Source organism: Manis pentadactyla, chromosome 6 (assembly GCF_030020395.1).
Source record: "Manis pentadactyla isolate mManPen7 chromosome 6, mManPen7.hap1, whole genome shotgun sequence".
NCBI lineage: Eukaryota > Metazoa > Chordata > Mammalia > Pholidota > Manidae > Manis > Manis pentadactyla.
This window is the reverse complement of record NC_080024.1, coordinates 157,500,660-157,523,586: the sequence shown is the minus strand read 5'-3', so window position 1 is coordinate 157,523,586 and position 22,927 is coordinate 157,500,660. Positions and strand designations below refer to the sequence as shown.

The 22,927-nt window shown below is 45.2% G+C and overlaps 1 protein-coding gene across 8 annotated transcripts in view; it reads right to left on the bottom strand.

Moving 5' to 3' along the window:
- The window catches only part of ATP9B (ATPase phospholipid transporting 9B (putative)), a 220,758-nt gene that overhangs the window by 78,025 nt on the left and 119,806 nt on the right, over positions 1-22,927 (bottom strand). For all 8 annotated transcript variants that reach the window (XR_008998392.1, XM_057504303.1, XM_057504304.1 and 5 more), the window contains exon 12: positions 1,248-1,408. Coding sequence is in view for 7 of the 8 variants with exons in the window: in XM_057504303.1 (XP_057360286.1) it covers positions 1,248-1,408 (161 nt within the window). In the remaining variant the exon portion in view is untranslated. The remainder of the gene's footprint in view (positions 1-1,247; positions 1,409-22,927) is intronic.

The following is a 22,927-nucleotide window of genomic DNA, read 5'->3' as shown; positions in this document are numbered from 1 at the left end:
CAGGCCCTGCCCTCGCGCCACTGGTGAGGGCGAGAGGGGAAAACATGACCGGAGCACCGGTGGCTGGGGGACACGCACGGAGCAAGGACCGGCCAGCAGCGCGCCGGACACCCGGCGGGGTCGGCCCGGCTGCAGTGTGCGGGGAGGGCACAGAGGGGCTGAGGCGGTGGGTGGGCCGCCGCGCTGCGACTCGCTGGTCAGAGAGCAGGCTCCGGGGTCAGCAGAGGGGGTGAGGGTCTGCGCCGGCAGTGAATCCAACTCCCCCACAGCAGTGCCCACCACTTGTTCTGCACTGTGTGCCAGGGAAGCCATCCGTGCTCCGGGCAGTGGGCAGCGCACCCCCGAGACTGTCCCCAGGGAACAAGGACACAAGCCCTCTGCCCGACACCGAGCGGCTGCTGCTGGCCACCTGCAGAGGGTCCCACTGGCACAGCACAATGCGCAGGCACTGTGCGGGCTGGGGGCCCTCCCGTCCATGCTGTGGGCGCCCCGCACCACCCCCAGCTCCCTGGTCCCCTCCCTGCCCCGAGCCCCCGAGTCTAGCTTCAGTTTATGCATGACTGATCAGCTTTTAATTGCTCATTTGCATGAGAATTTTCAGTGGTAGTATTCAGGATGTCTTTTAAAAAATATCCTTTGTGGAATATTTTTAAATTTTAAAGTATTTTTAAACTTACACTGCGAATATTAGTCTTTAAGCAGACATCTAGTATTAACTTTATATCCCAATCTCCATTAGATGGGTTATCATTTTGAAAAATTATATTAAAAGACTGCCTTAATACTTTATAGAACTTCACAGAGAAATTAGATGGTCTCTGAAACATAGATAACTGAGTGCCAGTGACTGTGTACAGATCAAAGGCACTAGAAATGACAATCTATCAGCAACTGACAAAAAATATTTTGTTGAACTCAGGTCCATGTTTAAAAAAATCTCCCAATTCCCAGATCCAAATTGTGGATCAGTATATGTGATTCTTAAGAAAAAAAAAAGAAAAATCTCCCAATTGTTGAAGATTGTTATTAATATGTTTATATAAGGAAAAGTATACTTATAAATTATCCTAACAAAACTGAATTGCCTCCCCAAATCACTATTTCCTGGAGAAGAATTCCTCATGATTCATCCAAGTTCCTGGCTATGACCTCTACGTGTAGATCATTTCTTTCACACTGAGAGAAATCTCAACAAAATCATATTCAAAGAAACTGGCCCTTTGTCTCACCTTCTCTCTTAAACCTACCTTATAGGAATGATGTAGGAGAAGAGCAGCAGGAACCGGAGAAGGTTGCGGTACCACGGGCCCGCAAAGCCCTGTACGGTCACCATGACGACCGAGAGGGCAACTAAGGCCAAAAATAGCGCTTTGGTCAGCTGATTGAGTTCAAGGTCCAACAAACCAACCTGAAAGAAAAACACAAAGTCAGGACATAACTGTGCGTCCCTGAAGTCACAAATACGAGCACACGGTAAGTGACATCCTCCGCATCGGCATCGGCATCAGCCTTCGTTACGATGATACGCGACAACGTCTTCCCTCCCCTCCTGAAAAGCCTCTGAGACCCAGGCAGAAGCTGGCAAGGGGATCCTTGGGCCGCGGCGCCTCCCAGAAGGGGTCCAGCGAGAGGCGGGAGGCCGGACTGCCCACCCCCCGAGGCCCCGGGCCTCCCCGCCGCGGACCACGCGTGGCAGCCTCCCGGACGAGGCTCACGCGACCCGAGCGCTGGTCCGGTCCCCTGGGGGCCGCTCTCTCCTCTGCGTGCGTGTGTCGGGTGCGCCCCCGCCCAAGGGTTTCATTTGGATCGAGGCCCGCAGACAGGCTAGTGCGTGTGTCGCCTGACTGCCACGTGCCTCTCTGAAGGGAGCCTCTTCATTAAGGAAAGTGACAGAAACGGAGTCAGCTTGCAACGGAGACCTTTGGATCTGCACGGATCCTACAGGCAGGCCCTCCCAGTGGGGCACACGGCACCCATTCATCGGCGGGTCACTTCCTAGCTGAGCAAAACGGGAGGGAACATGACGTCAGCAAAAGCTGGTTCCCTCGGTGTTGCCGCCACAGGGATCCGGGGAGCGGAGAGAAGGGCGGGCTCTGGCTCCACACGCCTGAGACACACGCCTCCGACCTCGAGCTCCAGCGTCCCTGCGACCCGGCCCCCTGCTCAGTCTCCCTGCTGGGCGACCACAGTGCAGGGCGGCCTGTGGTGGGAGGGCTGGGCTCCCGGGCCCTGCAGCGAGGCCGCCCGGGGCTGAGCACGCGGGCTGTCTCCAGGGCAGGCTCTCCCCAGGCCGGGCAGCCTCGGCGAGCGGAGTGTCAGTCCTCTGTCTGTGCTACGGGGCTGGGCCAGTGCCCCAGCGGGACTTGGTCAGACGCACCGGTACTGAGGAAGCCGTGCGCTCCTGGCATTCTCGCCACTGGCCTTACAAACTGGGTCTGAATTTCTGCTTCCTAACCGTGGGGCCCGGGGGAAAGAGCCTGACACTCGTGAAGCCTCCCTTTCCTCATCTGTGAGCTGGCACTACCCACCTACCAAGAGGGGCCTGGAGAGGCCCACACAACGCGGGCTCCCACGGGGTCCTGGGCACACCGTGGCTCACTGCCACTGCGCCCCCTCGGCCAGGGCACACCCCACAGCACTGCTCACTCAAGACGTGATGCTCAGAAGGCGGAGGCCTGTCAGGTGGCCATCCACCTGCCATCTGAGTGGCCCCTGACTCCAAGAGAGACTGGACAGAACACAACTGTTGAACGTGGTTAAAGCTCAGGAATTGCGGTGCTCAGACTGAAAAGTCTGGGAACTACAGAGCTAACTGATCACTTCATTTATTCTATGCCTTTTGAGGCCAGTAAAACACTAGCCTTGTCCAGATCTCATTCGTTTAGTTTATATCTGCTTTTGATTAATATTTGCCACAAACTCTAGTGAGAACATTAGGGCCTGTAGTTAAGAGAACACGAAATCCATGAAGCTGTGAAGAAAATTCATTCATTAAACAAATAAATGTAAATGTCTAGTATATTTTTTTGCTAAACTCTTAAGTTTATGAAAAATGAGTAAACTATGGGATTTGACCTGTAAGCAGCAGCCAATCTAGTAGGAGAAATAAGATAAACACCAGTAAATACATGCTATAATAGAGAAGTTTATAGATGGTCACTCCTTATGGGACACAATCAATGTGGCTGTTGGTGACACCGATGGGCATTCAAAGCAGCACAGGAACAGAGACCTGAAGCAATGCAGGTGACATCTGTCTGGGGTGTGGGTGCTATTTCCACAGCGAGCAGGACACTGCAGGGTCTGCATGTGGGCTGGGAGCTGCTGGGCCCCCTGCAAAGGCCCTGGGGAGCCAGGGGGACCGCCTCAGGCCCCACCGCACCCTCTCACTATGCAGGCCAGACCAGGGGAAGAAAGCCTCAGGCCTGTGAAATGTGGTCCCGTCTGGCCATTTACCATACAGACTCCTAACTAAGGAGACTGTAAACAAAACTCAGCTATCGGTTTATACAGAGTATCTGCTCAAATTTAATGTGATGGTAGATGAGGCCCTCCCCCAGCCAGTCTTTGCAGGAGGCCCTCAGGGCTGCCGGACAGCACATGGTCCTCCTGGGACTCTCCTCCCAGCCAAGGCGCATGGAGGAAATGGGGTCAACAGGAGCGCCTCTGCGCTCGCCACCTCCAGGGACTGCAGCAGAACCAGCAAAGCCTGCTGTTGCCCCAGACGGCCAAGAGGCTGGACGGGACCCACGGACTGGTTCTGGAAACTCCCAGCAGTACTGCCGCGTAGGGGCTGCGCTCCCCTTGAAAGCCAGGCAGCTGGGGCCACAGCCCCAATTCATCAGCTCCATTCAAAGAGCAGCACGGCGAAGAAAGCACCTCGCAATCTCCACTACTTCGTCTACTACATAGTTTATGCTTGAATTATTGAGAAAAATAGGTTTTTGGATTAAAATGAAGAAAAATTAAGCCAGGGAAGCAGAGCATGTTTCAAAGCCCAGATCCTTTTGCTGTGACAAAGGCAGGCTAAGTTTCAGGCCTCGCTGAGGGTCAGATGAAGTCATTACTCATTCAGTCAGGGAGAAAAGACTCAATTACCTCAACCTAAAGATGCTATCAATGAATGCAAAGTGCATATTTTACTCTATTCATCCAAATCCCATTAAAAACTGAAAGGAATGATTTAATCTGGCCTTCGAGTCGGTCTTTTTTTTGTAACAAAATGAAGAACCACTGTTTTGCAAAGTGCGTAGCCACCACCTCACACTTTCCGCTGCTCCACAGTGAGCAGACAACTAAAAGCTGGGACAAAGGCAGCCAGAAATGGGTACAGTTTCCTTTGAAAAAATGCTACATATAGGATGGCAACTCTAAAGGCAGCCCACTGCACACTGACAGGCAGGTAACGCAAAGTATTAATACCTTGCCGAGAGAACAAAATGTCTGGGGCCAGCTGAGCCCCGTCTCCTCCTGCCCGTGTCTGATCTACGGGAATGCGGCAGAGGTCACCGGAGTAAAACACAACTTTTCCGTAATGGCCGGTCCCCTGCATTCTTTCAGGCATCCTGTCTCAACTGTGCCTGTTCTTGGAATGTAACTGCACACAGGCTACAGTGTATGGCATGGCCACAGGGTTTTTGGTCAATTCTGACAAAACACAGTAAGAAGAAAGGACGTGATTCAACTTAAAAAAAAAAAAGTCCACTTTTAATAAGTAATCTTTTTATACTCGTTTCTCTAAAAGTTTCCTCAACTTATCTAAAATGCAATCTGGACTCTTAAAAACTGTTCAATATAAAAACGAGCTAATTGTAAAGCTAAAGATCCACATCCACAAAGAAGATGTTAACCTGAGTTTTGATGTAACCCTCTTTCTTCTAAGAAAGTTCCTTAAACACCCAAATAGACCAGATACTTCTTGCTATGATTGCAAAATCTTCTCACCCATAAAATGTGCTATTAATCACTTTAAGTAATTACGACTGTATAAGAAAAGGTAAATTAAGTACACAAGGAAGTAATTTTCAACATTTATTGTAATTTCCTATATTAGTAAAAGCAAATTTTCTTCTACTTGTCATAATATTTGTTTTATTTCAAACAACTGTGGTAACAAAATTAAATACGCTACTGGAAATTTTAATCTCCAAGGGAAAATTTGTGCATAATGTCTAAGACACCACGACGGCTCTGCGAAGGGGCTGCTCCAGGATAATGAACACGATAATTGCCTGAATAATCTAAAATGCTACTAATGGCAACGTCACAAATCCATTTAGCTCCTCTTTAATTTATGTACCAAGTTTTAAATAGCTAATGGTTCTCAGTAAAATAATGGGTCAGACCAACAATAAGGGGCAAACACATATTCTCCTGGTTAATCAAGAAAAGATCAGTCAGGGTTTTTTTAACTAGTATGTGGACAAATGAGAATCCACCTTATCTACACGGCACCGCTCCAATCCGTCTCAAAGTTAAACCTCCCGACACTCCAGGAGGTCGCTGAGAGATCAATGTACACCAAACTGAAACACAAGTCTTCCGTAGGAAAAATTTCGATTAAACAAAAGGCATGGGTGTAACTGCTGATCATACGGCATTATCCTGGGTTAACACGATGTGAACACCAAAATACTTTCACCATTCCTTTAAAACTCACATTCACTCACTATATGAGGTGTTTTAGAATAGCAAAATAATTCAGATGTCAAATGTCAAAAAGCCAATTTAAACTCTCGCAAAAAGCGAAATATTACTTTAATTTGTCCTATATTTTCTCTAACAGATCACAATTAAAAAAAAAAGCCTCCGATCTCACAGCGACTGCATTCCAGCCTACTCCACAGGAGGAGAAGCACAGCGTCACACATCCAAAATCACTCGGGGGAAAAAGTAACATCACGGTCAGTGTTCATCTTTCAGCAGCTGAACTGCTCTAGGATCAGCCCCTCGGGGCCTCATCACTCAGACTTTGGATATGATCAACTACAAAATTGATACAAACTATGCTTTGTCTTAACTTAAAATCCTATAAAAAGCATAGTTCTTTTAATTATCTTTGAAACAAATCATCCCTGTACTTTCCACTTTAAGTAGAATCTTAAGAAACAAGGAAAAAATAGGTGATTTTCAGACATTCTTCTATACTTCAGTATTTAAAATAATTGAAACTCAGATACTAAATCTAACTCCTAAAATTTTCAGCAATAACTTTTCTCATTTTTGGAGTTTAAATTAAAAGTATAAATTTTTAAGAAGTGATGCTGTACAGCCTTCTACCCTCAAGTTGACTCATGTACCCACTGCTGGATGTGAGCCACGAAGTGTGAGGTGTCTGGCGCAGGCGGGCTGGCTGGCAAGCAGATGCCCGCGCTGCCCTCACTCACCCTGCCGTGACGAAGGCTGAAGCGCGCTGCTCTCGGCCGTTCGAGCCCGCCGGCTGACTGGGGTCGCTTTCAAGTCTCCCTGAACAAGCATCAGGACAATCCTTAATGTTACGTGAATTGCCTTAATTTTTTAAAAACTGAAATTTATTCACAGGAAACATTTTAAAGAGTATTTCATACCCTGTATTTTTTTCCTACCAGGAGATTTTGCCTGATCATTTTCTATTCAGCTTTTGAGGCTATTTTCCTTGCCGACTATATAGTTATTATATGTTTTTCCTTGAATATTTAACATTTAAAAAGAAAATGGGATTGTTCTATTTTTTTATATAAACAAACTACTAGCACAGGGCTCAACTACTCAACAAGGAAGTAAAATCTGTGAGAAACGTACAGAGGAGATGAGAGCTGATAGGAACTGCATGCCTCGTTCCCCCAGCTCCATGCTTAGGACAAGAGGTGCTGTCAGATCACTCTGACAGCTGGCCTGCATTAAACATGCTGTTAGGGTGAATTATTCCTATAGTTTGTGAACATACTACTTGCTGAGTTTGCAGGGGGCTTCATGAGTGTAGAATGAGGCTGTCTTCTCACACAGTTGACCTTCCAAATCATTTAGAAATGTCAATACTGGCTCTAGCATTTCCTATGACACATATCCACTCAACAGCATACTTTTCATAACTGCCAAAAGTGCCAGAAATAGCACACCCTCTATGAACGCATGTACACACCCACACCTCAGACTGCTTTGTAAACCTCAGGGTTCTTCTGAACGCTCGTGAGGATGAACTGGTCACAAGAGTTGCTGTCTGACAGCTCCTCTGTAATTCTAAAGTAAAACCAATATATCAAAAGCCATCAAATTTAAAGTAATACAGCGACTTAAGTGGTAAGTTAAATTTTTTAATCTTTATAAATTCTTTCAAACATTCTCAACTGTGACACATCAAAGCCATATTTAAAACAAAAATGTGTATGTACGATATGCAAAACAGCATGGAAACTATTTCGAAATATAATTTGTACTCTATGTGTACAAACTACATTAAAATCTGGCACTCAGTATTAAGAAAACCCCGTGCTTTTCTAACGGATAGCATTCCTGGTCTTATTTTACAACAGTTCAAACAGCTTACTTGAAAATCAGGGATATAAGTAGGACAAACTGCACAAATAACCACCACTCCGACACTGTACTGACTATAATCTGTGTGCTCTGCTGTATGCTGTGTGTTAATATTTTTGTTGCCATTTCTGTAACTGCAATTTGTAGCTCGGAGGTGGGGAAGCCAAGAGCAAACCTGTGGCGTGTTGTGGCGGAGCCAGCAGAGGGCGCTTTAGTCTGATGTTTATTTTTTCTGAATTCTGAAAACCTGCTTCCAATTCAACAAATCTAGTACATTTAATACATATTTTTTATTTTTAAACATAGTTACCGTAAATACATACTTTGTTATTCAGATTTCAAGACAAAATTTATAGACTTTAAGATGCTGTATTATATGTTGGGGAAAAACTTCCTGAATAAAAATCTTTCATATCAGGAAATCATATTTAAAGACATGACATCCAAAATACTGCAGGTAACCAGCACAGTACAGTGCTGAGGCTTCCGGGAGATTTAGACCCACAAATTAAATCGGTAACATTGTTAACAGCAGTTCACACCGATGGTTTCTGCTTACACGTAGCTTATTTTCATCATAACAATGTAGGAAGCTATCGATTGTGAATTGGTTTCACCAAGACTACCCACCAATTTAAAATAATCACATCAAGAACTAAGCCATCACTGACTCCAGAAACTTCGAAATTCAACATCATTCATGTAAGTGAAATTTGAGACCAGGAATTTGAATTTCAATTTAATTTAATTAAACATACATTTATTTTGGTAATGCTATTATTAAATTAACAGACATTTTACAAATAGCACTAACCTACTCTCAAATCCTTACTGTCTAAAAACATAATCCCCATTAAGTTTAGGGTATAGTAATGCTCTTATTGTGGTTAGAAAAAAAGGGTGGAAAAACTGCAGCCAAAGTAGATGGCAGGCATGGGCACTGTGCCATCCACAGACCCATCTTAGTGCAAACAGGAGCTCTGACTGCTTGAACGCTTATTCAAAGAGCCCACACTCTTGGGAATTCTTTTTCCTTAGGAACATGAAAAATTGATTTTTCTAATATATACTTTAAATGGTACTGATGTTTTCAAGAAAGGCCATTAGCCTTACAATTCTGGCACAGTCAGAACGGGAGGCCATGGCTTCCCGTGAAGCTCTGAGATTTGGGGCAGTCATGACTCTTCATTTTTAGACTATTTCCAATAGCTACCACACTGTACTATTTTGCATGTTTTTCTTCTGGCAGATAAGCACATGCATATGTCTTTATCTTCTCCTGAATGTGGCAAGACCCTTATTTTAAATACCGTGTGTGTGTGTTTTAGAAACACTTTTAAAATATACTCTTAGGTATTCACTTAAATATAATTTATAAAGTATATTTCTGAATAGAAAATAATACTATGTTTAAGTATAATAATAATAAAATCTGGGCTCTATTATTACTTGTTAGCAAGGATATTACCATATACATAGCCATGGTTCCTAATGTTACTGCATTCTGAAATTCCCAAGCACGGCTGCTTCTCTTCGAAACCCTCTAGACTCTTTTCAAAGGACTAAGAGAATTATCTGATACCTTTCTAAAATTCAGAAAATAAGGTAGTGAAGGAATTATTCCTGTAAATGGCGTGAAATTGTTGGACCACAGACGATCGGAAAAAGGCTGGGATGTAGAAGAGGAAACTTTATCAGAACATTTCTTCTCCCAAGCAAACCAAAGGTCTGGCCACCCACGTGGCACGTGTGGCATGGGGCTCAGCTGAGCTGCCAGACACACCAGGTCAGCCCTGCTTCCTGGGGCCTGTCTGGGACATAGCCATTCATATTACACTTTTTTTTTAAGAAATTGAATGGTATGTGGAGGAATAACCCACCTTTCTACCAGCTTATTTTCCTTAGAATATTTTGGGAAAAGCAATGGTTAAATTTTTACTAGTAAACGATGTCATTAATTTACAATTAAACTTTAATTTCCATTCCTAGATTCTCTCCCTAAGAGGTCATGATACAGGTGAGTTACTGTAATAAGCTCTGAAATTTGTTGGCTGATTAATTTCAAAATGTTGCCATCCAAATTCTTCACCAACAAGTGTAACATAGTTGAGGGTTTGTGCAAGGCAATTTATTAAACATTAGTTAACAATGTTTTCATATGATAGATCCCAGAGTCCGGTCATTAAGGACTACTTCAGTCAAACACTAGCTGTAGCGTCATGAAGTTGCTGATTCTAAGGAACAAGTATCTAAGGGGAAAAAAAAAGAGCAATTTGCAGGAAAATTCCTCAGTGCTTAATTGCTCCAGCGCGATAGCTTTGGTTTCACATGTCGCACATTTTGATTTTCTGCAGCAGCTCTGCCAGAATCCTCAGCATGCCACGGGGCTGAGACACGCAGGTTGTGCTGGTGTCCAGTAAAGTCACTGCCTCCTGTAACGTTTCCTTGTTTGTTGTGCAAATATGTGGGAGTTTATGGACCATTTAAGGTCTCCACCCCAATCTCCAGATATCCGGCACCTATTACTACATAAAACCACTCAATAGTGTTTTTAAATCAAGAGTCATTAGCTGACTTGACAAGATCTGTGACTAAAATATTTACTGGAATTAAAACTATGATCACTATTTCACTGAATTCATGAAATTCTCCTGCAGTGAGAGGCATGCCACCTATTTGTAATTGTACTAAAAACATGGGGAGATACGTAAAATGTTGCCCAGTGTTCAAAACACCCCAGAATTAATATCATCTTGAACAATGTGGCCAGGCTCTGTTCATTTTCTGTCCACTGTACATTGGCATGACCAGCTACTAAACGAAAGTTCATAGTATGCAGACATTTTAATTTTTAAGGCAGCATTGCAGAATGGCAGAAAATGAGAGAAAATGAAAGAAAACTATAATATTGGTCTAACATCTAACTCTGAATCAATGTTAACTGGTTTTTCAAAATCTATGGTTCTTACGGTTTTTTGCATTCTTCTGTAAGGAAAATGGAATTCAGCAGATTTGCTAAAAATTTTATACAGAAAGCATAACATGGTTAAATAAACTTTTCATCTTGCTTAATCTCCCTTTTATCATTAAAACTGTATATTTAAGATGTTTATTGCTGGTATCTTGGCAAAATGTAGCACTACTTTAAACCATCTAAAAATTTTGTGTTACTTTATGTCTTCAAAGACATTTTATGAACCATTTCATACTTAATGGCTTGTAAGCAATCCCAAGAGTTGGGAATTGTGTGAAAAGTTGCCCAGATTGACAGATAAAGTGAAAAGGTCTGTATTAATTTCCAAATAAAGAAATGCATGGCGTGGTATCTCACGATGATTATACTCTAAAGTACCAATTAGAACGCATCAGAAACTAGAGCAAGTTGACACTCTACAATAAAGCAAATAATTTCCAGTTGGAGGGGCAGAAAATGTTAATATGCAATGTTCAAGACTACAAGAATCTTTGTAAAAGGAAGTAGCTAATAAGGTTTAATGATGCATGTCAGGAAGCCGCAGTATGTAGGGAAACACAGCTGGCTTCATTTTGTAAACTATTTGATATACACATCTTTCTAGTTCGCGATTATCAGCTGCGCCAGTGCCACAGGGGACAGCTCAGCCTTCAGAGCAGGGCGTCCTTCCTGTTCTCTAACTCGGAGTAAAATACATTAATGCAATGCGGTGCTGCAGGCTAGCGCCCCGACAGACGCTTACCCGGCTCGGGGTGAGGGGAGTCTTCTGCAAATGTTGTGGAAAGTGCGCCAGCCTAAATGGTCACTAGCACCAGAGCTATTAGAACACATCATGACAGAACACTTGGATTTAGTGAATTAATAACCTTCACAAAATGGCCACCGCCTTTCATAGCTCATGTATTAAAATACCAAGTAACTTCACGAGGCTTCCGCTGGGAAGCCCCACAGCCCTCCGCTGCTTCCTCCCCGGGGTGCACACGCGCGAGCACGAGGCGCCCACTGCTCGCATCACCTCAGGGGGCCGCCGGGTGCCCGTGACAACCAGCAGCAGCTGACAGGGGCGCTGTGACTCTGTGCCGGGCGGCCGCTCAGGGTCCCTGGAAGCCAGCAGAGCCGCGGCACACGGGCGAAGGGCGTGTCAGGCCACAACCGACCCCGCAAGCTCTCACACGCACTCAGCCACCAGAGGACAAGTGCCCGGCCACACCACCAGCACCAGAACGCCGTCAGAGCACGCGGAGCGCTCACTTTAAACGTCATCACACGTACCGACCGCTACCACCCAGACGAGGGGCTGAAATCGGAGTCCTCAGGGGCTGTCTGACGGCAGACGGACGACGGGCCCCGACTCGGGGTGAAGGCCGCTTCCGCCCACGCTGCCAGCGGCCAGGGTCTCAAGGGGGCACCCGCATGTCCGCCGACTGGCTGGAAATGATACTCTTTCCACAGTCTCATTAGATCTTTGGTCGCACCTCCATTAAGTACACAAACTTCCATGAGTTCATGAAATAAAGACTGATCAGATCGTGGTTATCAAAATGTTTTTTGCTTTTTATTTAAATGTGGTAAAACATGCTTAAATGGCATCAATTACCTTACTTTGGGAAAAGAACAGACTAAATAAAATGGCTAAATGCTGGAACCAGAAGGACTAAGGACGTAAGGCCCCCACAGGGAAGTCTGACCCAGCAAAGTGATCAGGGCACAGCCCCTCCCAGCACCTGGCCCCCGGGGAGTCTCCCCGTGGGGGGCGGGGGCTCAGCTGGGAGCGCCTCCACCCCGAGGCTGGCTTTGATTCTGGGCTCTGAGCAGTGGGTGGGGGAGGAACCTCAAGGCTTTGGGTTGGGCTGGAGGGTGGTTCGGATGTGGGGTGGGGCCTGCGCGCCCCTCGGGTGTGTGGGGATGCCAGGCCCTGAGGGCCTCTCTGCCGGGTCCCAGACACCCAAAGATGCAATCCACATTCTTCTGTGTTTTCCAGTATCTCTGAGGGATGATATTTAACTGATGATTAACTGTCCTTACAAAACAATGCTCTTGGGAAAATAGCAAGGTTGGAAAGGTTTTCTTCCTCAAGAAGAATCATATAACTTACCCAAAAAAATTTCAAATGATAAAAGAAATGGACACGAAATGCCTGAAGCAAGCTTTGGTCATCATTTCTCTTAAACAATGACACGCTGCAGGTAAGCTAATTTTTCTTCAATTTCCTTTCAGAAAACTATGACATGATGGTAGGAAATGGCACCATAATGACTGGAATTTAAAAGAATTAATTCTTACGAGACTATTTTAAGCACCTGTAATGCACAGGAGCACACACCACCCCCATCCTCCCGTCACTTCACAAGCTGGGCGCGCGTTTGTCCAAGAGCCCCGGGACTTGGTCCCATGAGATGGTCTGTGTGTACACGCAGCGTCCCTGTGAAGCGCAGTAATGTAATTCGGCTTGTCTTTAAATTCATCATCTTTGTTCTGTTTCAAAACACAGAACTAGTGATCAATGTGGGATGGTGGAAACAGAGTGGCCAGTGGGCATGTGCCTGCTGAGGACAGTATGTCAGCTCCAGTCAGTGTGCTCCGCATGGCCAGGGGGCCCCCCATGTACCTTCCCACTTAGATTTCTGAGCTCATAAAAGATGAAAGAGCTCTGTGCCCAAATGTCCCCAGGCTCCGTCTGACCCTCTATACTGATGACCCAGGACTGGCTCACCAGGCTGCCTGCCCGGGACACTTTCTTCGGATCTCCCATTCTAGGCACATATGATTACCAACAGTCAGTGCCCACTTCAATGCCAGCGGCTCATTCCTGTTCTTACTGGGGTGGTAAAAATACATTTATTTTGCCTTGATCTGACCTTTACCTTTACTTTTTACTTCCCCCACTTACTTCCGGATCAGTGCAGAAGCGCTGCCATTAGCCAGCTTTGACACCCCAGACCTTTGCCCCTCCTGAAGTCCACCCAGTTGTAGCTTTCCCAGTGCGAGGTCATGTCAGCGCTGGCCCCTTAGCCACCTATCACACGTCACCACCCCAAGACAGGAGGGAGAGGAGAGGAGCCAGACTTCAGACAGACCATACTTGCTGCCTGACCACGGCACCCAACTCGGCGCCGGGGGAGGAAGGGTGAAACCCAGGCCAGAGTGGTCTGGGCATCTGTGGGCTATGTCCACAGCCACAGGCAAGCTGGCACCTGACCGACTTCACAAGTACAGGAAGGGGCTGGGGTGACACCTGCACTTGGCTGAGCTTCACAGAAGTAACCACCCATCATGCACGCAGCCTGGACATGTTGGAAGAAGCAGAGATGGCGAGATGGGCTTTGCGGCTCTGAAGTCCCACGTTCTGGGTTGGCGCCAAGGTGGCCCTGCCCCTACTGACCAGGAGTCATTGCACTTTCTTTCCTGGCGTTTTCATGAGCCTCCTTACCCACACTTCAATGCTCACAACTGGCCACCCTCACACAGAGACGGGAACTGACCGCCCAGTGGCCTGGAGCTGGCAGCAGCACCTGACTGACCACTGAGGCGTGAGCTGCCAATTCACTCACTAAAAGAAAACTATCAGTTAGCTGAACAGGATAAATTCTTTCAATGACAGTGGGATCTGTAATTAAAATGCATAGTATGCATTTAATATTTTTAATGGGAAACCAATTTGGAAATAAAAGGATTTACTGCAATTGTATTTTTATATAGTAGCAAATAGAATATAAAATTTTTAAAAAGATAATTGAAACATCAACAGATCAAAACACCTAGAACTAAACTGTGTAACTTTTGTATAACAAAATATATACAGAATCTCTAGAGAAAAATCATAAAACATTATTGAAAAAATTAAAGACTACATAAAACAGGTCACACAATATTCATTCAGAGATTCAATATTTTAAAAATTAATTCTCCTCAAACATCTACAGAGATTAAATGTAATACCAAAATAATTCCTAGAGTAATTAAAGATTATCAGCGCAGAAACTGATTCACAGACCGAAGAAGAGCCTCGAGTCACACACCGGCTCACGTGGACACGAGGCTCAAGTGCCCGTGTGCTGCGGTGGGCAAAGGGCAGGCTCCCAACCACGGAGTATCCACACGGAGAGAATGGAAACCATCCCATCTTCACAGCAAATGCCGAGTCTTGGGGAGGATGAGTGGGGTGAGTCTTGGGATGGGGGTCACAGGGAGGGTTCTAATGAGACAAGGGACAGAAGGACAGGGAGGGACTGGCCAGAGGCTTCCAGACCCAGAAAGGGCAGGGTGACTTGTGGGCTTAACATATTCATGAAATTCGGAGCTGTTCCTTCTCCTGTGTGACAGCAAGATGACACCACTGTGGCCTCCTGGGAAGTCAGAAGAGCCACGTGCTCAGCCCAGCATGGTGGGTGCACGCTGCACCTCCCCAGGCCAACACTCTTATGTTCTCTGGCCATTTTCAAGATTCTCTCTTTGCCTTTGGGTTGCCACAGGTGGAATGGCAGAGACCTGGGCATTCACCTGGCAGGCTGCTCTCGAGCTTCCTGGGTCTGGGGCCCGGTGCCTGTCATTTGAGCTACTTCGGCCCTCTTCCCTCTTCTGCTGCTGGCACTCCCGTCACTGATGTCATGTCTCTGAGATGGTCCCACCATCTCAGATGCTCTGTGCCACATTCTGGCTCCCCACTCTTCATCCCTCTTTCTTCCCGTCCGAAGGTTCTGTTCACAAATCTTCGAGCTCACCGAACCTGCCTTTACTGTGTCCAGCCTCCTCAGCAGCTCACTGAATGTACGTCTGTCTGTGCAGTGCTTCCAGTGATTGCCACCCCTCCTGATGCTGACCAGGATGCCTGTCGGCGAGGGGACGCTGCCCAGGCCTGCTCCTGCATGGCATCTGCTTTCTGTCTTCAGGCAGGAGAGCAGAGCAGAGGCTGGAGTGGTGGCAGCGCCGAGGACAGAGGCCCAGAGGACGGGTGTGCGGACAGAAGGGCCCAGAGGCAAGGGGGGAGACCAGCTGCTGCATACAGATTCGCTCTGAGTGGACAGGATTTTAGTGACTGACCTGCCACCTGGAAATAAAGTTGGGTATAATATCCCTTTCACTCCAAGAACATTTTGTTGTCAATTTCTGTGGTCACACTGAATCCATAGTGAATCTTCCCAGGGCTGAAACCCATTGGCAAGACAAATGTCTTTCCTGAGCAATGTAAATCTTACTTCATAAAACAGGTTTGTAGAGAAGATACCAATAAATGGAAACACCCGTGTTCATGGGTAGGAAGAATTAATATTGTCAAAATGGCCATCTTGCCTAAAGCAATCTACAGATTCAGTGCAATTCCTATCAAAATACCAACAGCATTCTTCAATGAACTAGAGAAAATTGTTCTAAAATTCATATGGAACCACAAAAGACCTCGAATAGCCAAAGAATTCTGAGAAGGAAGAATAAAGGTGGGGGCATTCAAGCTCTACTACAAAGCCACAGTAATCAAGACAATTTGGTACTGGGACAAGAACAGACCCATAGACCAATGGAACAGACTAGAGAGCCCTGATATAAACCCAACCATATATAGTCAATTAATATACGATAAAGAAGCCATAGACATACAATGGGGAAATCACAGCCTCTTCAACAGCTGGTGTTGGCAAAACTGGACAGCTACATGCAAGAGAAGGAAACTGGATTATTGTTTAACCCCATACATAAAAGTAAACTCGAAATGGATCAAAGACTTGAATGTAAGTCATGAAACCATAAAACTCTTAGAAAACAACATAGGCAAACATCTCTTGAATATACAAGCATGAGCAACTTCTTCCTGAACGCATCTCCTCGAGCAAGGGAAACAAAAGCAAAAATGAACTCATGGGACTACATCAAACTAAAAAGTTTCTGTACAGCAAAGGACACCATCAACAGAACAAAAAGGCATTCTACAGTATGGGAGAATATATTTGTAAATGACTTATCTGACAAGGGGTTAACATCCAAAATATATAAAGAACTTACATGCCTCAACACCCAAAAAGCAAATAACCTGATTAAAAAATGGGCAGAGGATATGAACAGACAGTTCTCCAAAGAAGAAATTCAGATGGTCAACAGGCACATGAAAAGATGTTCCACATTACTAATCATCAGGGAAATGCAAATTAAAACCACAATGAGATATCACCTCACACCAGTTAGGATGGCCAGAATCGAAAAATCTAAGAACAAATGCTGGCAAGGATGCAGAGAAAGGAGAACCCTCCTGCACTGCTGGTGGGGGTGTAAGCTAGTTCAACCACTGTGGAAAGCAATATGGAGGTTCCTCAAAAAACTAAAAATAGAAATACCATTTCACCCAGGAATCCCCCTCCTTGGAATTTACCCAAAGAATACAACTTCTCAGATTCAAAAAGACATATGCACCCCTATGTTCATCGCAGCACTTTTTACAATAGCCAAGATATGGAAGCAACCTAAGTGTCCATGAGTAGATGAATGGATAAAGAAGATGTGGTACATATACACAATGGACTACTATTCAGCCATGGGAAAGAAATAAATCCTACAATTTGCAACAACATGGATGGAGCTGAAGGACATTATGCTCAGTGAAAGTAGCCAGGCGGAGAAAGACAAATGCCAAATGATTTCCCTCATTTGTGGAGTATAACAATGAAGCAAAACTGAAGGAACAAAATGACAGCAGACTCAGAGACTCCAAGAAGGGACCAGTGATTACCAAAGGGGAGGGATGTGGGAGGGATGTGGGAGGGCGGGTGGGGAGGCAGGGAGAAGGGGATGAAGGGGTATTGTGTTTAGTACACATGGTGTGTGGGATCACAGGGAGAACAATGTAGCACAGAGAAGGCACATAGTGGATCTCTGGCAACTTGCTGCACTGATGGACAGTGACTGCATTGAGGTGTGGGTGGGGACTTGATAATATGGGTGAATGTAGTAACCACATTGTTCTTTCATGTGAAACCTTCTTAAGAGTGTATATCAATCATACCTTAAAAAAAATTAAAAATAAATAAATAAAACAGGTTTGGCTCTTAAGTACCCTTTTCTCTGTAATGTACTACTAGCCCAGCATTAAAACAAAAACAAAATATGTAGCAACAATCCGGCATGTTCTATCCTTACAATGATTTAAAATGGGCATTAAATGGAATTGTGCAAACAACCTGAATGCTTCTGAATGTCCAAGAACCCATTTTTTAATTTTTTAGGTTTTAGTTACTTAGCAACTATAATTATCTTTAAAATTTGTTGATTCTTTATATTCAGAAAGCCAAGGTTTAAGAGTCTATCTTGAATAAGGACTGATTACTAATTAAGGAATGTGAGGAAACTTTTCAATCTGATTTCTTCTTAAATTTCAAATACTTTCCATAGTACCTGGATTTGACTGCTAATAAGGCCCAGTATGCACTCCCTCTCCTGAAACAAAGCTGCCACAAAATCATCTGTGTTGGTCTAAAGTGAAGGGTAAACGCATCTTCTTAGAATGAAATTAGACCTTGGAAGTAGTCATTTTTCTTTTCATTGTTCAGAATTTAAAACATATTAAATCTATCCATTATGAAAATTCTGTTCTCTATATTATGTGTTCCAGACCATGTCTGTATCTTAAGGCTATAAAATAATATTCGTAATTGTAATAAAAAAATTATTGACTTTAACTTAAGAAAATCGTTGCTTGAATGACTAAATATTCAACCAAAACAAAAGAAATCCTTTCCTTAATTGTGTTGTAGGCAAGTCGCTCATTTCCACAGGTTAATGAACTTTATGTATAATGTTACACTGTCTTTTTTTCTGTTTCTCATTTTGACATCCTTATTCTGTGCTGGTGGGGGTGGGCCCCGATGCACTTCGCGATCACATGGCCCTTCCGAGCACAGTCACTGTCTGCTGGCCGCACTGCAGGGAAGGAAGACGCTTCGTCCCCCACACCAGCCACAAAGGTAACAGAAATCTAGTGTGGCTGAGGGACATGTACACCAGTTCTAGGCCTACTTTCCTACACCTGTTGGCTTTGAAGTCACTTAATCTGGAACGTTATAAAGGGTTTACTGTGTGAAAAATGTAGGGGAAGAAACAGGAGACAAGTGTTACCTATGATGAACTCCTTCTTTTGAGATAATCTCGTTAAGGACATTGTCTGTTTTTGCCTTCAGCGAGCAACCACAGAGGCATGTGGCCATTCACACAGGGCCAGGTGCACTCTGCTGACTGAGAATCAGGCTCAGAAGGGAAGGAACATGTTCTGTCATCTCTGCTCAGGGTTACACGGACAGCTGCTTGGCAGCAGTGGACAGTGGAGAGACGAGTCCAGGCACAGAAGCAGGCTTCACACCTGCACCTGCCCATGCTTCTTCTGGAAAGACAGAAGGTCCTTCAGCAAGCACACCTGTTATATGGTAAGGCAGTCTACGGCCACAGATGTGCAAAAAATAAAAACTCTGCTCACCAGGAGAACTGCTACATTCAGTGCTCACAGAGGATCTGAGATCTTCTTACCACACTTCCTCTTAAATCAATTAAAGACAAATCTATCCACATTTACTGAAAGGCACTTTTGGGGTGATGACTTGGTCGCTAATGTCTTTCACTGGTTCCCTCAATGACTGACACATCTGTCCATTCAATCGGCATTTATTGAACACCTAACATGGCTGAAGTCTACACATGAACAAACACATGGTTTTAGTCCTCAAGAAATGAAACAAACACAGAACAACTGGAGAATAATGACCTCCATGCCTCCCCATCTTCCTTTCTTAACAGTGCACATGGGACATGCAGAGCAACGCGGTCCAGGAGCCCAAGAAGGCACAGCCCAGGGATGGGAGCCAAGCGAGGGAGGAGACAGGTAAGGGTGGTCTGGCAGAGGTGCTGAAGCTCAAAGGGAGGAAAGAGGTACTGTCAGCATGTGCAGTGGTGGGTCAGATACGCGAATGCAGTAAGGGTGGTGGTAGTGACCCTCACTGGCCTCACTGTCAGGGGAGGGAGTTCCAGCATGGTAAGAAAGGAAGCCGCGTGGATGTGGACTGAAGCTGGGAGCCTGTCTGAACTCGTGGAGTTCAATAGCCATCCATACAGAGTACGCACAGACACAAAGGTGGTGTGCATACACCTGCCCATCTGTCCATCCATCCATCTGCCTATCCGTCCCCTCACTCTGTCCGCTATCTGGGGCTGGAAATGACACGTCTCCACAGCAAAGAGCACCCAGCTCCCAGATCCTAACTTCTAAACACCATCCTCTGCTGAGGGGGACCCAGGGCTGGTCCCCGGGCTGGGGCAAAGAACAAGATGAATCTGGAACATCTTATTGTGGCAGAAAGAATGGAAAGTATCTGGAAATGATGGGTTTGTGAAAATGGGACAGAGCAGGTTGAAGGTGCTCCCACAGGTCAAAGAAGGGCGCAGAGAGCACTGACCAAGGTCAGCGAGCAACCGGAAAGCCAGCAGGCATGCACGCGAGCACGCGGAGGTGCCCCTGTGGCGCCCGGAGCCTGACAAGGGCTCAGCAGGCATGCACCCGAATCGATTCGCACCGCCCGTCCTCCACGCAACCAGGGCACGCGCAGCACCCAGCGGAGGGTCTCTCACCTGAAATCTTTCTCACAGACACGTGTCGGCCTCCCCGACAGGACCACAAGGAACTCTCCCGGGAGTCATCTCTGTGATCTGCTGGCTCCTGATTTAAACTGCCCAACATCTACTATGTCTCAGAAGCTTGGGATACAGGAACAAACAGGCACAGCACCTGCCTCCAGTGAGTTTAAAATCTTGTGGGAGAGGCAGATAAGCAAGCAGACAGTTTACAAATCGGGATTTACTCCTTCATTCAACCACTTTGCTGAGCACGTGCTTTGTGCAGGGCATGAACAGACTTCATGGTCAAGCAGCTTACATTTTAGTGGAAGAAAACTAGTTACTCAATTACCTATTTACACGTCTCCTTGTTGTGTAGGAGAAATAGAGTGCTCTGGGTCAGAAGACAAGGATGCATGGTGTGCTGAGAAGCAGAGGCAAGACCTTGGGGCTAAGCACGCAGTGAGGGGGCATGCAGCCCACGGTGAACGCCCAGCAGAGGATAGGGCCTCAGAGCTATGGGGGAAGTTCTGGTATTCGCCATGAGAGCAACAGGGATTCCTGACAGCTTTACACAGAGAACTGATCGTATACATCTGTTTTATAAACATGATGCAGGGAACATGCTGGAGGGACATAGGGCAGCAGCTCAGGTGTCCGGGTGGGAGGTGACGCCAGCCTACATTAGGTACCATGCCCCTCAAAGAGAAACCCCAAGGCACTTAATATTAATAGCTCATTAGAGTGGGAAAACTCACACACGTGATACATTTTAAAGTTTTGCAAAAGGTAATTATTAGCTGACAATGCTAATTACACAGGGGAAGAGAAAGCTATTTAATTTCATGTTAAATTTATCATACATATGTTTTAGTTAATGCAGTTTTAAAAAAGAAAGTTTGGTACAGTTGCTACTCTACGTCAACAAATGAAATTAAAACAAAAAAACAAAAAACACTAGCATCCAGAATATATTCTCAGATGTGTGAAAAGATAATGAAGTTGAAATCAGATATATTAAGATTTGTTTCTGAAGGATATTCTTAAAAAAATTATTGCTTAGGAAAAATTAACTATGGTGGGGTAAAACCATGAACTATTCCTTAAGAAAAACAACTTCATCACTTAGTAAGTGTGGCAGGCACTGTGCTGGAGGCTGGATATAATGGTGGCCAGAACCAGAGCCTCACAGATGCAGAGCCAGCTGTGTGAGAGGGCAGCGCTGAGCCAGTGCGGTCCTACGGCCACAGGCCATGCCAGCAAGCTGGGGGCTCTCTGCACGAGGAGCAGCAGGATCGGTGGGCCTCCCACCCCACCAGTGTCCTGCCCAGCAGACTTCCCGCCCAGCCAGTGTCCTCAGGTCTCAGCCCCAAGGACAAGCACCCACCTAACCTGACAGGTGCCGGCCAATGGATGTCTTCCCTGACTGCTTCTCTCTCAGGAGGAACCAGGTGGGGGACACAGAGCTCCCATGGGCCTTCCCAGGGCACAGTGAGAAAACCAAGTGACCTTCTCTTCTAGCTGACTTGTGGCTTGGAATTTTCCCCAATAAAGTCTGTTTATGAACCCACACCATGCACATGACCTGTTTCTGACATGTGACAACCAAGAAGGGACACGATTTTCACGGTGACAGATCTGCACCGGCCACACAGATCCACCGCAGCCGGAAGGCTCACTGCCTCCTGTGAGGACAATATTCCAAGCAGTTCCCAGTATCAGGAAAACCTCAACGTCCCCCCTTTCAGTCTCCATTCCCACATTAATCATCCATCCCTGTGCCCACCTTCATTCTGGCTTCATACCCAAGGACTGAAAAAGGGTTTTCTTGCTCCCAATCCTACTAGTATTTCAGGTCACTTTCTTACCCATCCAAAAAGGCTTTCATCAGAAAGGCTTCAGAATAACTGGTGGTAACAAGTGCTTTGTTTTGAGAGCTTACATAAATTAAGATGGAAATGTCATGATAAATAGGTCATCACAAGTTCCACAAATTTCTGTTTTTATGGCCTCGGGGTAATTTCGAAAGACAAAGACAATTATGAAAATACGTATTTGCTTCTTGAATAAATTATACTTCTCTGTTAAGAATTCTGATTATAGAGAATGTAGCTGAACTGCTCAGAAATAATGAAATACTATCACACAGTTCTTATTTAATACACAGCAAATGATTAGTAAGCCCTTCTCACTCAGAACTTTGTGTAAAACTCAGTCTTCTCAGTGATCCAAAGTATTTACTTTAAATAATAAATTGGCTTGTGTTTCCTATTTGGAACACCTGCTTTATAATCAAATTCCTATTTAAAAGGAATTTAGGGACTAAACCAAGCTTTCTAGCTTAGATATTTGCTATATGCTCTGATAACGTTATGTCCCAGATGTCATCAGGATTGCTTTTCCCCCATGGAGCATTTCTTCTCTTTATGGCTTCCTGAAATTATAAGTTTATTTATATTCACACTGCTGATGAAGAAGCACAACTTTTAATTGTGAGCAGCTGTAATATCAAAGTGTGCAGCTATTCCAGGGCAGCGAGGGCGGTGTGCGCTGTCATGACCCTGAGAGCCGCACCGGGGCTTGTCTGTACGCCACGAGGTACTTTATTGTAGGTTTGCTTCTCTATTTAGTCTTTTCCTGATGAGGCTTTGAAATACTATGATTTGTTAATATTAATAACAGTTATCCAAAAAAAGCATTCCCCAAGTCTTTTTATCTATGCAGATTGACTGTAATACTATATTCTACAACACATAGCTCTTTTGTGAAGCACATGATCACATTTTTAAGCAAGTATTTAAATCCGAAAATATTTTATTACTCAAGAAGGCAACTATTAAAAAAATTAAGGGGTGC